General features: G+C 38.0%; 1 protein-coding gene across 1 annotated transcript in view; it reads left to right on the top strand.

The window, feature by feature from the left end:
• MAN1A2 (mannosidase alpha class 1A member 2) overlaps positions 1-7,966 on the top strand; it is a 229,954-nt gene extending 221,988 nt beyond the window's left edge. The window contains exons 12-13 of the mRNA XM_021002903.2: positions 4,113-4,228; positions 5,485-7,966. Coding sequence (XP_020858562.1) covers positions 4,113-4,228; positions 5,485-5,617 — 249 coding nt within the window. The 3' untranslated portion in view covers positions 5,618-7,966. The remainder of the gene's footprint in view (positions 1-4,112; positions 4,229-5,484) is intronic.
• Positions 7,967-13,650: the final 5,684 nt, after the last annotated feature.

Raw genomic sequence — 13,650 nt, 5'->3', positions numbered from 1 at the left:
CAGGAATAAAGTTTGTCTTCGTTAAACACATTTTTCATAAAAAATTATAAATCATGAGTTAAAGAGTATTCACAGTAGGATCATTTCAGTTGTCAAAATCCATCCTCTTCTCATCATATGTAACCCTAAATTCTCAACAAAGGATTTAAATAACCCTCATGTTTTTCTTATCAACACCAGTGGTGTGTTTGGACCGTCTATTCATGATTCCTTTTTTTCATTACGTGATCAGACTGTCTCTCTTCTGTTTATTGGCTGGGTAAGTAGAGAGAAAGGAATATATATGAGACATGTTGTGGGTATAAAAATAAAATTTGCAACTGATAGATATCTAGATATAAATATCAGATGTATAGGATGAGTGAGAATGAGGCATAGGAAGAGATGAAGTGATGAATTATGTACAGATAAGGGAATTTTGGAGATATTAATATGGAATTAGAACATTTTGGGGTGATGATAAGGTCAAGAGTATTAGCCATTCCTGTGTGTAGCCATAGTGAAGTAGAAGAGCAGGTCATGGGACTTGAGTAGATTGTGGAACTGAGAAGTCAGCATTTTGGGGGGAGGACGCAATTGTGGTTAAGGGACTTGCCCAGGGTCACACAGCTAGTAAGCATCAAGTGTTTGGTCTGAGGCTGTATTTGAACTCAGGTCCTCCTGACTTCAGAGCCAGTGCTCTATCTACTGTACCATATAGCTGCCCCAGAAGTCAGCATCTTTGAGAAAACATAAGTTCCTTAGTATTAGAGTAGGAACTGAGAAAGAGAGACAACAGTGAGCCAGGCACTGAACTCCTTGAGAACGAATAGCCAGGTGTAACAGCCAACAGGATGGGAATTAGGTGATAAATTTAGGTAGAATAAACCTCAAAGAAGAAGAGATTGTTAAGTGTGATTGATGCTAGAGAGAATGTCTAGAAATAGCAGTGGGAAGGAAAGTGTATACAAGTTGATCTACTGGGACCATTGAAGGGTGTGAGAGAAAATTCAACCAATACAAGAAGGGATGGCCAGAAATGCGCATTCATATGAGGGAAGCCAGGTCACAATGAGTGCAAGAACATGGGAGTATATGAGAAATGGTTCTGAAACGAAATTTGTTCACTGTAGAGTAGGAGTGTGCTGTGGAAGGGACAGGCATATTTGACATGGGATTTGGGGGTGGGGGAGGTTTGAGTTCTGAATTAAATGAGGAAGTGGACAGCAAGAGTCAAAGAGAGATTTTATTCTTTGGCACTTGGATGCCACTGTTTATGAAAAGAGTGAGAAGAGGGAAGGAGTATGTTAACTACCAGGGAATGAGTTCAGACAAGGTTAATGGGTAAGAGGCATTCTGCTGATGAAAACGTGGAATTGGAAGGTTCGAGGGTGCGTCTCATTGTCCATCTGGACAGTGCCTAGCCAAGATGCACATCGATAAAGTTACTCAATGAACTGAGCTGTCCAATCACATGTCGTAATCAGGAAAGTGTTTTCTTCTTCCTTATGATTTTTCCTCTGTGGTTTGTTTGGCTAGTATTCTTCTGCTGTGCCCCCCGGCCCCCCAGCTTAATAGTATTTTATTTTTTCCAAGTTACATGTGAGGATAGTTTCCAACATTCATTTTTGTAAGATTTTGAGTTCTAAATTTTTCTCTTTCCCTCCAAAAGACAGCAAGCAATCTGATATAGGTTATACATCTATAATCATGTCCAATCCACATTAGTCATGTGCAAGAAGAGGGAAAAACCATGAGAAAGAAAAAAACAAAGTGAAGTAGTGTGTTTCGATCTGCATTCAGACTCCGTAGTTCTTTCTCTGGATATGGATAATGTTTTCCATCATGAGTCTTTTGGAATTGTCTTGGATCGTTGTATTGCTGAGAAGTGCTAAGTCGTCTTATCATAGTTGATCATTGTGTGATGTTGCTGTTACTGTGTGCAATGATCTCCTGGTTCTGCTCACTTCACTCAGCATCAGCTCATGTAAGGCCAGGTTTTTCTGAAATCCTTGGCTAATACTCTTTGAGTGATTATGGATCTCTTTTAGGAAACCCAAGTATGGTCCTTGATGTAGTCAGACTGGTATTTGCAAACAGTAGCATCCAGAAAACTTTATAATCTGTAGGGAATCCCTGTTTTGGATTGGGGCGAACACTTCCATGACTGTAGTGCCAGTCATGTCTCTAAATCATGGGGGAAAGTTATCTCTGTGGTTGTATCTATTAAGGGATCTTATATGATTTTAACTGTGTATATGTACAAGAAAGCACTCTGTTTAAAAGTGTTTTACGGTTGTGTTTTTTTTCTAGTGATTTTTTTTAACCAAAAAATATTAAACAATGTGAATATGCATATTCACTATGCCATTCTGTCGTTTTTATTGCTGTGAAGATGTCATCTGTCGTAAAGAAAACTTTCCTGTCTCCATGTTTTCATCATGAATACTCTCAATGTATTTTTTCATCAGTTATTCTCATAAAGATTTTATAGAGAAAAGAAATATTTAATTTAGCTTTGAGTAATGTCTTCTTGGTCACCTTTTTATTTAAACATCATCATCCTTATTTTTTTTTCCCATTCTTTTATTGTCCTTCTCTCTTGGGATACCTTGAAAAGTCAATCCCTCTGTACCTACAAAGTTGTCACCTGCAGCAGAAATGTCTTCTGTTTGTATTTGGTCAGGCCCGACTTCTTGTTCTGATGTCATCTTCTTAAGTACCAGTTATGCTTTCTCATACATAAGGTACTAAGGTGTTAGAATTTAGCTATGGTCATTCCACTGTGATAACTTTGAGAATAAAGCACCACAGAAATGCTGACAGTTATCTTTGTGTCTATTTCTTGTCTTCTCATTTGCATCTGTAAATGTTCTTAAGATGATCTGGTTTCATCCGATCTTATGCCAGATTTTTTAGAGGTCCATTTCCTCTTTTACTGTTTTCTCCTGATTTGTGAGGTGATATTTATTACTTATAATTTTCCATTACTTATAATCTTCCTCTGTAGTGCTTTGTAGATGAGCTTGAACTCTACACCATCACTTTCCTAAGAGGGAGGGAACATGTATCTATTCATTGACTGCTATGTGATAGGCATTGTGCTAAGCCCTGGAGATACAAGGGAAGGCAAACAATCGTCCTTGCTCTCAGTAGGGGAGACAACATGCAAACACCTATGGACGAACAGGCTATAGACAGGATAAATTGGAAGTGTTCAGCAGAGGGAAGAAAGAAGGATTGGGAAAGCCTTCCAGTGAAAGGTGGGATTTTAGCTAGGACTTGAAAGGCCAGGGAAGCTAGGAGATAGAGATGAGGAAGGAAAGCATTCTGGGCATGGGGGACAGCCCTAGAAAACACTTAGACTTGGGAGATGGAGTGTCTTTTTTTGAGGAATAGCGAGGAAGCCAGTGTCACTGGATTATCCACTACCTGTGGGTGGAGATGTAAAGTGCAAGGAGACTGGAGTGGGGCCGGGTAGGGGGGGACAAAATTATAAAAGGCTTTCAATGTATAAAAACAGAATAAGAGAGCAGTACTTGGAACTTCAGAATCACCAGTTTATTATACAGTTGACAATCATTTTAATTTATTCATTAAAGTTCCTATGTGATTGAATGAAGCAATTATTACATACTTACTATATGCAAAGCACTGGGCTAAGCCCTGTAGATTCAAATAAAAAGTAAGACAAACTCTTCAAGGCCTTCAACATTTTAATGAGAGACAGTACCTTTGGAGAGTTTCAGCTGCAAGGTTAGATGTATCGAAGCAATTGCAGTAACCTTAACTTGTTAGAATTAGTGAGATTTTACTCTGTTATTAGATGTGGAATGGCTCAAAACCTCTGTGGAAAAGAAATCTAAACAAGTAAGTGGGGATAACCCTTCTACTTTGATTTTCAGAATAGAAAGGTAGAGAATTTCTTCTAAATGTTGAAAGGTTAAAGCAGATTACACTGTAAAGAAGGCACTTCATGTAATGCTTTTCATTATGGAAATTCCATTTGATTAGAAATCCTACTTTCAGTCATCAAATCTCTCAACATATTGTGGTTAGCTGAAGTTGTCCCCTCAAATTTTGAGTCTTAAGGAATTGTTTTGTTCTTTTTTCCCCTTTCATTTCTATCATAGGCTATTGAAAAGTATTGTAGAGTCAGAGGTGGATTTTCTGGGATCAAGGACGTCTATTCTTCTGCTCCTGCATATGACGATGTGCAGCAGAGCTTCTTTCTTGCGGAGACACTAAAGTAAGTAGATTTCCTTTTATGTGATTTTGTTGTCAAGTCGTTGACTGAGCACTATTTTATGATCCTCCTATCAGAATAATTAATCAAATTTGAAGACAGAATGCAGGTTGGTGAGCCTGATGTCTGCTTCTTTCTGCAATACCTAGCTACTCTGTGAAATACTCTTGTGAAAAGAGATGAGAAGGCCAAAGCTCAGATGTTAAATGACTTGACCCTGGCTCCCTGGTAATTGGAACCAGGACTAGAACCCAGACTGCCAGACTCCAGAACTGTTTACCACTACATCATGCTGACTGTTGAAGAAGGTGCAATTTGGAGTTTACCAAACAGAAATCAAACTTAGTTTATACGTCTTTCAGTTTTGTCGTTTTAAGTCCCTTTAAGTAATACAATGTAAGTGAAAATATATATCCTGCACAGTGATCCCATATCACCACCAAGAAGGCCAGAACCTCTGTACTCTTTCTTCCTCGTCTCAATTTGAGCAGCGCTAGTAAGAGTGGATTTTATTTGCCTTGAAACCATAGAGTTTGTGGTCAGTGCCCTTTGAGCCTTATTTAGTAAGTATTTGATGTGGGAGCACCGGAAGCCTGCTAATGTACCTGCAACTCTGCAGAAGGTTCCATTAAAAACCAAATCTGTTCTGCCTTCAAAGAATGTACTTTGTAATGTTTTATCTGGTTTTGTTAGTTTTTATTCCTTTTGGGAAGTTGATATTGGATGCCACTGTTTATGAAAACAGTGAAAAGAGGGAAGGAGTATGTTAACCACCAGGGCATGAGTTCAGGTAAGGTTAATGGGTGAGAGGCATTGTGCTGATGAAAACACGTAATCGGAAGGTTCAAGGGCGCGTCTCATTGTCCATCTGGACAGTGCCTATCCAAGTGCCTATCCAACATTGATAAGTTATTTCAATTGTATATAGTTTGAAAAATAGCCATCTGAAAATTGCTTTATAATGGTTCTCCTTTTAGAATTTTGAATATCGCATGTATTTTTATTGTATGTGATTCAGATATATGAAAAGAAAATAGATTTTAAAGTTTTCATCTGTTAGTAGTGTCATACTGGAATGCATCGCTATACTGCAGATTACTTCTGGTAAACTGAGTTCATTTCTGTGTTTTTGCATATACATTGCTCAAAATAGGACGTTGGTTTCCTCTTTATTAACATCTGGATGTGTCATTCAACCTTTTTATTTAATTCTAATGGATGTGACTTCAATACTGCTTTTTTTTTTCTTTCATTTTCAGGTATTTGTATCTGCTCTTCTCCAGTGATGATCTTTTACCTTTAGACCACTGGGTGTTTAATACAGAAGCCCACCCTCTGCCTGTGTTACATTTAGCCAACACCACACTTTCAGGAAATCTTGATTTACGGTAAAAGCAGCTCAAGAGGAGAGACTTTACTCACCTGTGTTTTGTTTACATGAACCAATGCAGAAATTAGACTGGAGAGGGGGACTCTTGGAAACCTGGGCCTCCTAGTCAGGATATCAGGGTGAGAAGTGACAACTCCACTGGAAGCTCTTCAACCTATAGATAATTAACTTTGAAATTGTTCCATTTTATACCTGACCAAAATATGCTCCACTGTTTGCAGGACAGAGACCTCATGTGCTTTAAATCCTAATGAGAAGGTCATGTGGGGGGAATGCCTATTTGTACTGTATTCATTAAGAATCCTGGAACCAGGAGGACGGCCTCCTGAGAACGAACAGAAACATGGCGCTCTGTGCTGCAGAGGTATTGATGGCCTTTGCAGCGAATTATGTGTTTGTTTCCTTCTGACATGGAATGGATCCTAAATACTTTATTTTTCCTCCCTCCTTGCCCTGTCTTCCCCACCCCCCCCCAATTTTGATATTGGAAGGAACCATGAAACAAGAACAGTAAAACAGCCGAACTGCACCAGCAGCAACAGCCGCAGGATTTTAAACTGAAAGAAATACAATCCCTATCTTTCTGATTTATCAAGCCTCCACTCAGTGACCAGCCTGGCAGCCATTTCAAGCACCCTCTCTGTTTCATTAATACCCCTTGATTGAGTTGGGTTTTTTTCTGGGACTTGAGTTCACCAAGAAAATACTTTTCCTGTCTTTGTCTTCATGTGGAATCATCAAATCTGCAGTATTTTTCATATTCACTACTTTTGAGAACCTAGGTTTGGAAATTTTGTGCATGTAGCTCAGTCAAGTATTTGTAGCATGACAAAAAAAAAAGCTCCATATTTCCTTGAAACCTGTTCTAAGAGAAAGTTTTGTTGTGTTTTGGGGGGAAGATTTTCCCCAAGCAGCAAATCCATCAGGTAAATCTCTTTAGCCTCCATGATAGACTCAGTACAGTCAGTCATTCACCTTTGACCATTGTGAATGGTTTTGTTCAAAATGCTCTTCTGTAGCTCTGAGTTTCTCTTCATTGCCTTGATGAGCTAAATTATTATTATTACAACTCAGTCAGCTTATGAAAGAATAACACACCCAAACTTATTTGATATTCACCCCCACCTCTTAGCCCCTGTCTGTGGACTGTCCCACCACAAAGCAATTCAGCCTTCTCTGGAGACATTTATGGGATGCCAAAAACTTGTCAGAATAGTCTTCAACAGTGAAGGTGTGGTGCAGATAAGCATGCGACACATGCGATTTGAGATGGGTGTGTGGTGTCTTATCCTTTCGGTGATGGACGGAAGATTTTGCACTGATATTTATATTGTTAGTCAGCCCTGTTTGTTTCTGAGAACAAATTTTATCCAGTAGCATGAAATAATGGAAGACAAATATTGTTATGAGATTACATATTTTCTGAATTTGAGTAATTTTATGTCACATTGTAGACATAATTCTTTACCATTTTATTTTACAAACATCTCCCATTAAGCATTTGAGAGATGAGATTAGTGTCATTGACATTTTGATGTTACCTTTATTAGTAATTGGACAGTTTTTGAAACGATCCGCTCAAGCCTATATTGAGATTTAAAACGTTTTAATATATATCTTTTTTCTTTTTAAACCTCCCTATTTAGTGTGTGATGGATTTAATGGATTTAAATGGGAAAAGATTCCAAGAAAATAATGTATATTTCAATTCTGCATTTTAATTCGATCTTGTATGATTACCTTCAGTCACAGAGTGTCAGTCTATAAAATATTGGATAAATATTCTGTTAGGCAATTTTTTTTCAGTATGCGTTCAAGATTATATTGTGAAGAAGATGATTCAAGCCCTTATATAAGAGTTAATTTTAGCACACTAAATACTTCCACCAGATTCTGAAATCTTGCCTTTTTTTTCTTACTACTTGAAAATCAAGAAATATAATGAAGACCAAGTACTATTAGTGTCATTTAAATAGAGTTGTTTAAGAATGATTTTAGAAGAGTATGGGGAAAATATTTGGTTTTCCAAGAAAGTTATCCTTCCCCTTAAATATATGGCAAATCCCATATGTAAATCCTGGATTGGATATGAAAACCAGCCTTGCTTAGATCCAAAGTGTATCATCATGTGGGCAGTGACTGGACGCTCTGCTGTGAATGAGAGGCAGTGTGCCTTCGGGCCTCACCAGTGACCCTCCCTAACTCCTTTTCCTCATCCCCCTACTGCCAGCAGGCTGAGCTTAGTGTAAGCATATATGAAGGGCCACAAAGGTTTCAAAGAATAGGAGTCATAAACGTATTTTCATTTTTTCTCAGAATACCAAAGGCAATTAAACTCAGTTACAAAGTGACTTGCCAGTTTCATGTTGTGCTTTGTTGTGAATTTGAAAATTGTTTCTTCAGACAAAAGTGTCTTGCTCCCAACCTTGGCTCACCAGTGACTTCCTACTTTCTTCTTCAACACCTGACAGGACTTTTCCTGTGTAGAACTTATTCTCTGGCTCAGCATCCTGGAATGGTCAGGGCCATCTGCCACTTTGCTGTGCAGCCTTGAACAGGTTACCAAACCTCTCTGGGCCTACACTTCTTCCTCATCAGATGAGGGGTTTGAGCTACATGATCTCTGAGTTCTCCTGACTTTAAAATCCTGTCCTTTTGTCCTTGATGGGGAAAGATCAGTAGTCCTCCATGTACTGCCTCTGTCCAACCTAAACCCCTTTCACATAGAGGTGGAAGCCTGTTCCAAGTATGTGTGTAACAGATGATTCTATCAGCTGGGGCACAAAAGAAACCAAAAAATAACTTGTCATGAAGGGAACCCATCTAGTCTTGAGTCTTTATGTTTTAACAGCCATTTCATTTCATTTTTTAAAGTCTTTCTTTTGGATTTAGGTTGAAGGATTTTCTTGGACCCAGCCAGTCTGATATCATTAAAACTAGGGGAATGCTGCTTGAGTGAAATCTGAGAAAACAAAGGGCCATTGCATGAGGTGCTGTACCCCCACTGGCCTGCATGTAGATGTAATTTTATGTGCCTGTCGTCTGATTTGGGTAGGAAATCTTTTCACACAGAATGAAATAACTCATAGCATCTCAGAGGTAAAAATAACCTCACAAGTCATGTGGTCCAGTCCCTGTCTGAAGCATGAATCTACCTTCACATGTGCTACATGGAATATGGGGGAGAGAAAGGGCCCTAAGTGAGCTGCAGAGATGTGTGAGAGGTCTTTCATAGATAGTGGACTAGACTCATTCTAACATCTTGTGCTACTTCGTACTTCACCGTGAGCTCAGTATTGTGTAATCCAGGATTCTTTCATTCCAGTGCCCATCGCCAAAATCTTTGAAAAGTTACTCCTTTTAAAATCTTGTGATAGTGATTTTTGTTATGTAATTTCCTCCTTATACCTGGATATCTTTAATTGTTCTGCATAGTGATACATTGAACATTCTCTCTGTTAAAGCTATTTCTGTCCTTTTAAATATTTGTCGATAAAAACAAACGTTTGCCCATAATTAATTGAGATTTGCAGCTTGGAGGGAAAAAAGTTTATAATACATTTTAGAAAATATATCAACATTACCATACCCTGGTAATGATTATTATAATTTAAAGCTCATACTTTAAAATGTTTTTTAAAAAATATTGATAATTTTTATTCAGATCACAGATGTGGCTGAAAAAAATTCTTTATCTGACTGTTCCATGTTATTTATAGAACCAATTTTCTTTAAAACTTTTTCTTTAAAAAATATTTTCTGAGGGGCAGCTAGGTGGTGCAGTAGATAAAGCTCTGGCCTTGCAGTCAGGAGGACCTGAGTTCAAATCTGGCCTCAGACATTTGACACATACTAGCTGTGTGACCCTGGACAAATCACTTAACCCCTATTGCCTCACCAAAAAAACCAAACCAAAACAAAAAACATATTCGGAGAAAAATATTTTAACTAACCACTTATAATCATTGATAAATTGACAGTTAAAAAATTGACACACACACAACACAAATTGAATTCTATTACAATTGAATTGAATATATTTTTCAGATATTTTTAAGCCTCAGCTGGGAGCCAAAGAAGATGTGCTTCATTGACCTAGTTGTAGCTAAATCTGATAATAATTAAGCATAGCAAAAACATTTTTCCAGTAGTGTCCATGTGATAGTCATTTGTTGTAAAGAACAAATCATAAAAATATAAGCTGTTGTATATTTATCATTTCATTTTTTCAGGCCCCTCTCTAAAATTAATCCATTATGAAATACCTGTCATATGTGACCATAAACTCTAGGCAGACAATAAAATATCACTATAAAAGGCTTTAATCATAGACTTGGGAGAAATGAAGAAGTCAGTCTGATACAACGTATGACTTTTGGCTATCTTCTGAGGTGAACAGTCTTTGTCTTCTGAGTGTGGGTTTTTAAGAAAGAGCCAAAAGTCTGGTTTCAGAGCCAAGTCTGGTTAAAAAGTTGGTTGATGAAACTGGCACTATTTTTGGCTACAGTAAGACAAGAAATTGTCTCAGAAGGCATTTCTGAAAGACAAGTTTCAGAGAAGTGTTCAGCAGTAACTGCACCGCTGGAATTAATGAGGGCATTGCCTCCCAAGGTGACTGCTCAAATATCACACACTCCTTTGGGTTTACAGATTAAGGTATATTTGTTTGTTTAATACAATATCAGTTGTATTTGTTGTGGACTTGTTGAAAAGAAAAAGAATTTCCTTTCCTAACTTTCTTTATTACAGTAAGAGTGCCACATTATTTTCCATTTTCTTTAGAACAGACCCTGATTTTCTTGAATCCCTATGCTTCCTCCTCCCATCAAATCTCATGTCATCAAGTATGCCTACAGAGAGAGTTCCTTCAGCCTCAGAGGCCTGGAAATTCCTCATACAACCCCCATATCTCTTTCCCAATGACACTGTGAATCACAGCTTTTGCTTCTTTGTGAAGAACTAGAGGGATTTCACATAGAAAAGGTTCATTTTCTCGGGGTTGATCTAGCCTCTTTTAGATAAAGGATCCAGACGAAGATTCATGACTTTTCCATTCCTAATCCTCTGTCTTAGGCATCAGTCTGCTTCTTCCCAGGGGTTCCCTTACACAGATCTGATCATCCTATGTTCCTTTGCATTTGATTTCTTCTTCATATGGTTAATACCCTCTTACTTATGGTTGTGTATTGGCGTGGGAGAGATTTGTGAGTGAAAATAGTATAGGAGAAGCCCAAAACCTTCTTTAATCTAATAGACAGTTAAGACTCTTTGCTAATGGAGGGATTAGTAATGTAGCACTACTACATAACATGACAATGTTAACCTACTTCAAGGAATTCTGTATGTTTGGATTCCCATAGCAGGTTGACATAATGGGATATGATCCATGCTATAATTCCTTTCTATAGAAATATAACTTAAGCAAGTGAAGCATATTTGTCAAGCCAGTCACCAGACTCCCAGTGGAGATCTGGGAAGTTAAGACATGGTTACTAGTCTATTTTAAGTAATCTAAGGACAGATACCTTCATTTCCGGGATGAAGAGAGAATAATATATGATTCTTATTGGAAAAGCTTCACTAAGATGTCTGTCCTCAAAAAAAGTAATCAAACTAAGTTAAATACTACAGAGAATGTTAGCTTTTCAATCCACAATCTCAAATAAGTAATTTTAACCTTTAGGTAACTGTCTCATACTTCCATTTCCTTTGATTCTTTTGAGCATGGAAATAAAGTTGTTTTAAGTAAAATTTATAAGAAATACCTTAATCTTTAGTTATTCTCCATTTCAGTAGTTCCTAACCTAATCTACTCTAGAATGTACAGTCCTCTTTATAAAGACAAACTATACATGGCTGACTACATAGGCATATATTGTGTGTGTGTGTGTGTGTGTAGACATAAGTATGTGGGGTTTTTAAGCTAACTACAGTCTGTGTTTGGCATACTGAACACGGAAGTATTGGTTTGGACTACACAGACTCCAAGCCGAGTATTTACAGTCACCAAATAGTGAGAGGAAGGCCTTTTGGATACAGTGCATTTTCAAGGTGATTTTCCATTACCTCAGCTCATTCAGATCAGCAGGACTGAGATGATTCTGCTGAACTATGACAAGAGCCAGCTGAACATTTTTGTTAAAGTCACTGTGACACTTAACGTTCATTTAACACCTGTGTTAATCGTTGCTTCACCTAATTTGTGCATTTGTGTGTTTAAGCAAAGGGATAACTCTGTATGTTTTGTCTAAAGTTACACTTTGTGTTGTCTCCAGAACAGAATCCATTAATGTCTTGTGGCTAGGTGTGGCTGCCCTTCAAGCTGAGTGTGGGGATGGGGCCAGCTGCCATCTACTCCTTCTCCAAAGCTTTGCTTCCATGTTCATGCAGACGATCATATTGTCCTTTTCAGTGTGGTGTCATTTTGATGCCACATCTCTCAATCCTTGATAAAAAAAGGCTCTTCAGTGTGTCAGAATGTCCTTTATTCTCTGAATTTACCCTGTCCCCCAGAGGAAGCCCACGCTTTCAGACTTCTCTACCCAGTGCGCTACTCTCAGAACCCAAGTAGATGGGTCCCAGAGAACCTCCGGTGTTACAGAGAAACAGATGCCTTGTGGAAGGAAGAAAGGAGCAAAACTCATGGAAGAGAATGACATCTGTTTTTATGTTTTCTGTTGGTCAGCATATTGATATTTTGTGAGCTGCAGAGGTTGAGTTGGTCTCCATGTCCTTAACAATAAGCCTGACTTTAAAAATTGCAGAGAAAGTACTGTCTCTTAAATTTATTTAGTGGCCCCCCCCTTTAGATACATCTTTCAGAAAGCTTCCCTCTTTTGTCTTCTTTCCCTACCTTCCCTTCACTCCTGTCAGCTTTTGTTCTGTTCATGCTCATCATTATCCGGTAATGTAGTCAGTGCAACAAGAGGTCCTGCCATTCTTATGCATCATATCTGCAATGTTTACAATAAATCCATTTTTTAACTTGGTTTGGCTTCAATAATTACAGCATTCATTACAGAATTATAGCCTGATTACCATATTGCTCAGATATACTTTTCTATGCACAGAATATGTTTGAGATGTTAAGTATGAGATCTAGCAAATGTTTTGCTAATAAAATTCCTTAAGTAAAAGTTTGTTTTCAGAGAGAGCAGGGTATTGCCATCCCCTTTCTATTAATAAGCTGCTGTTTGGGGTCCTAATGGTCTACCTCTAGTCTCAGCCTGTGGGTACTTAAGCACACACACTTACGTGCAATGAATTTTGCACAGCTCTAAAACTCCTCCAGGCTTGGAGCTGTGGAAGAAGCTCCACAGAATCCCTTGCAAGTTACACAGCCCAGAACTTGATGGTGGGAGACCAAGTGCTTAGTCAAGAAAAAATTGGTAATCATGAATCTAGTGGTTAATATTTGGTTGGTTTAAAAGGGGATCTTTAATTTTAATGACTCCTTTTGTGAATTGAACGGCTAGCCCACAGTATCAGTAGTGGGATGGCAGCCCTGTTACCTAAAATTCATTTTTCCCACAAAATGTAAGTGGGGCAATTACTGGTCCAAGGAAGGACTTACCAGTTTAAGCTGTCAGAAATTGAATGGGCCACTTCATGAGTTTTCATATTCTCCATCACTGGAGGTATTCAACTGGAGGACAATTTACCATGTCTCAAGGATATCAAGGAAGGGGATTATGGATAACCTTGCCTAATGGATTAGGCAAGAAGTTATGTTCCATGACTTCCAAGGGCCTTTTCCAATTCTAGGATTCTGTGATTCTAACCTAAATGAGATACCCACTGGCTGCTCCAAAACTGGTTTCCAATCATGTCCTCCATATGTAATTTTTACAGATTAAAAGTAATGTTGTATATAAAAGATCAAATAAAGATGTTCTTTAAGTGAAAAAAATTGTCCATCCTTTATTCATATCACAGTGATGTTTACAAATGATGGCACAGGTTAATAGTGCCTTTTCCAGTTTGAATAATGTTTATCTTCAGTCTCCCAAATTGAGATAAATTTGCTTAAATTCAT

This window comes from Phascolarctos cinereus, unplaced genomic scaffold (assembly GCF_003287225.1).
Source record: "Phascolarctos cinereus isolate Bilbo 61053 unplaced genomic scaffold, phaCin_HiC Scaffold_5;HRSCAF=322, whole genome shotgun sequence".
NCBI classification, from domain to species: Eukaryota; Metazoa; Chordata; class Mammalia; order Diprotodontia; family Phascolarctidae; genus Phascolarctos; species Phascolarctos cinereus.
The sequence above is the reverse complement of the archived record's forward strand: the minus strand, read 5'-3'. Positions and strand labels throughout refer to the sequence as shown.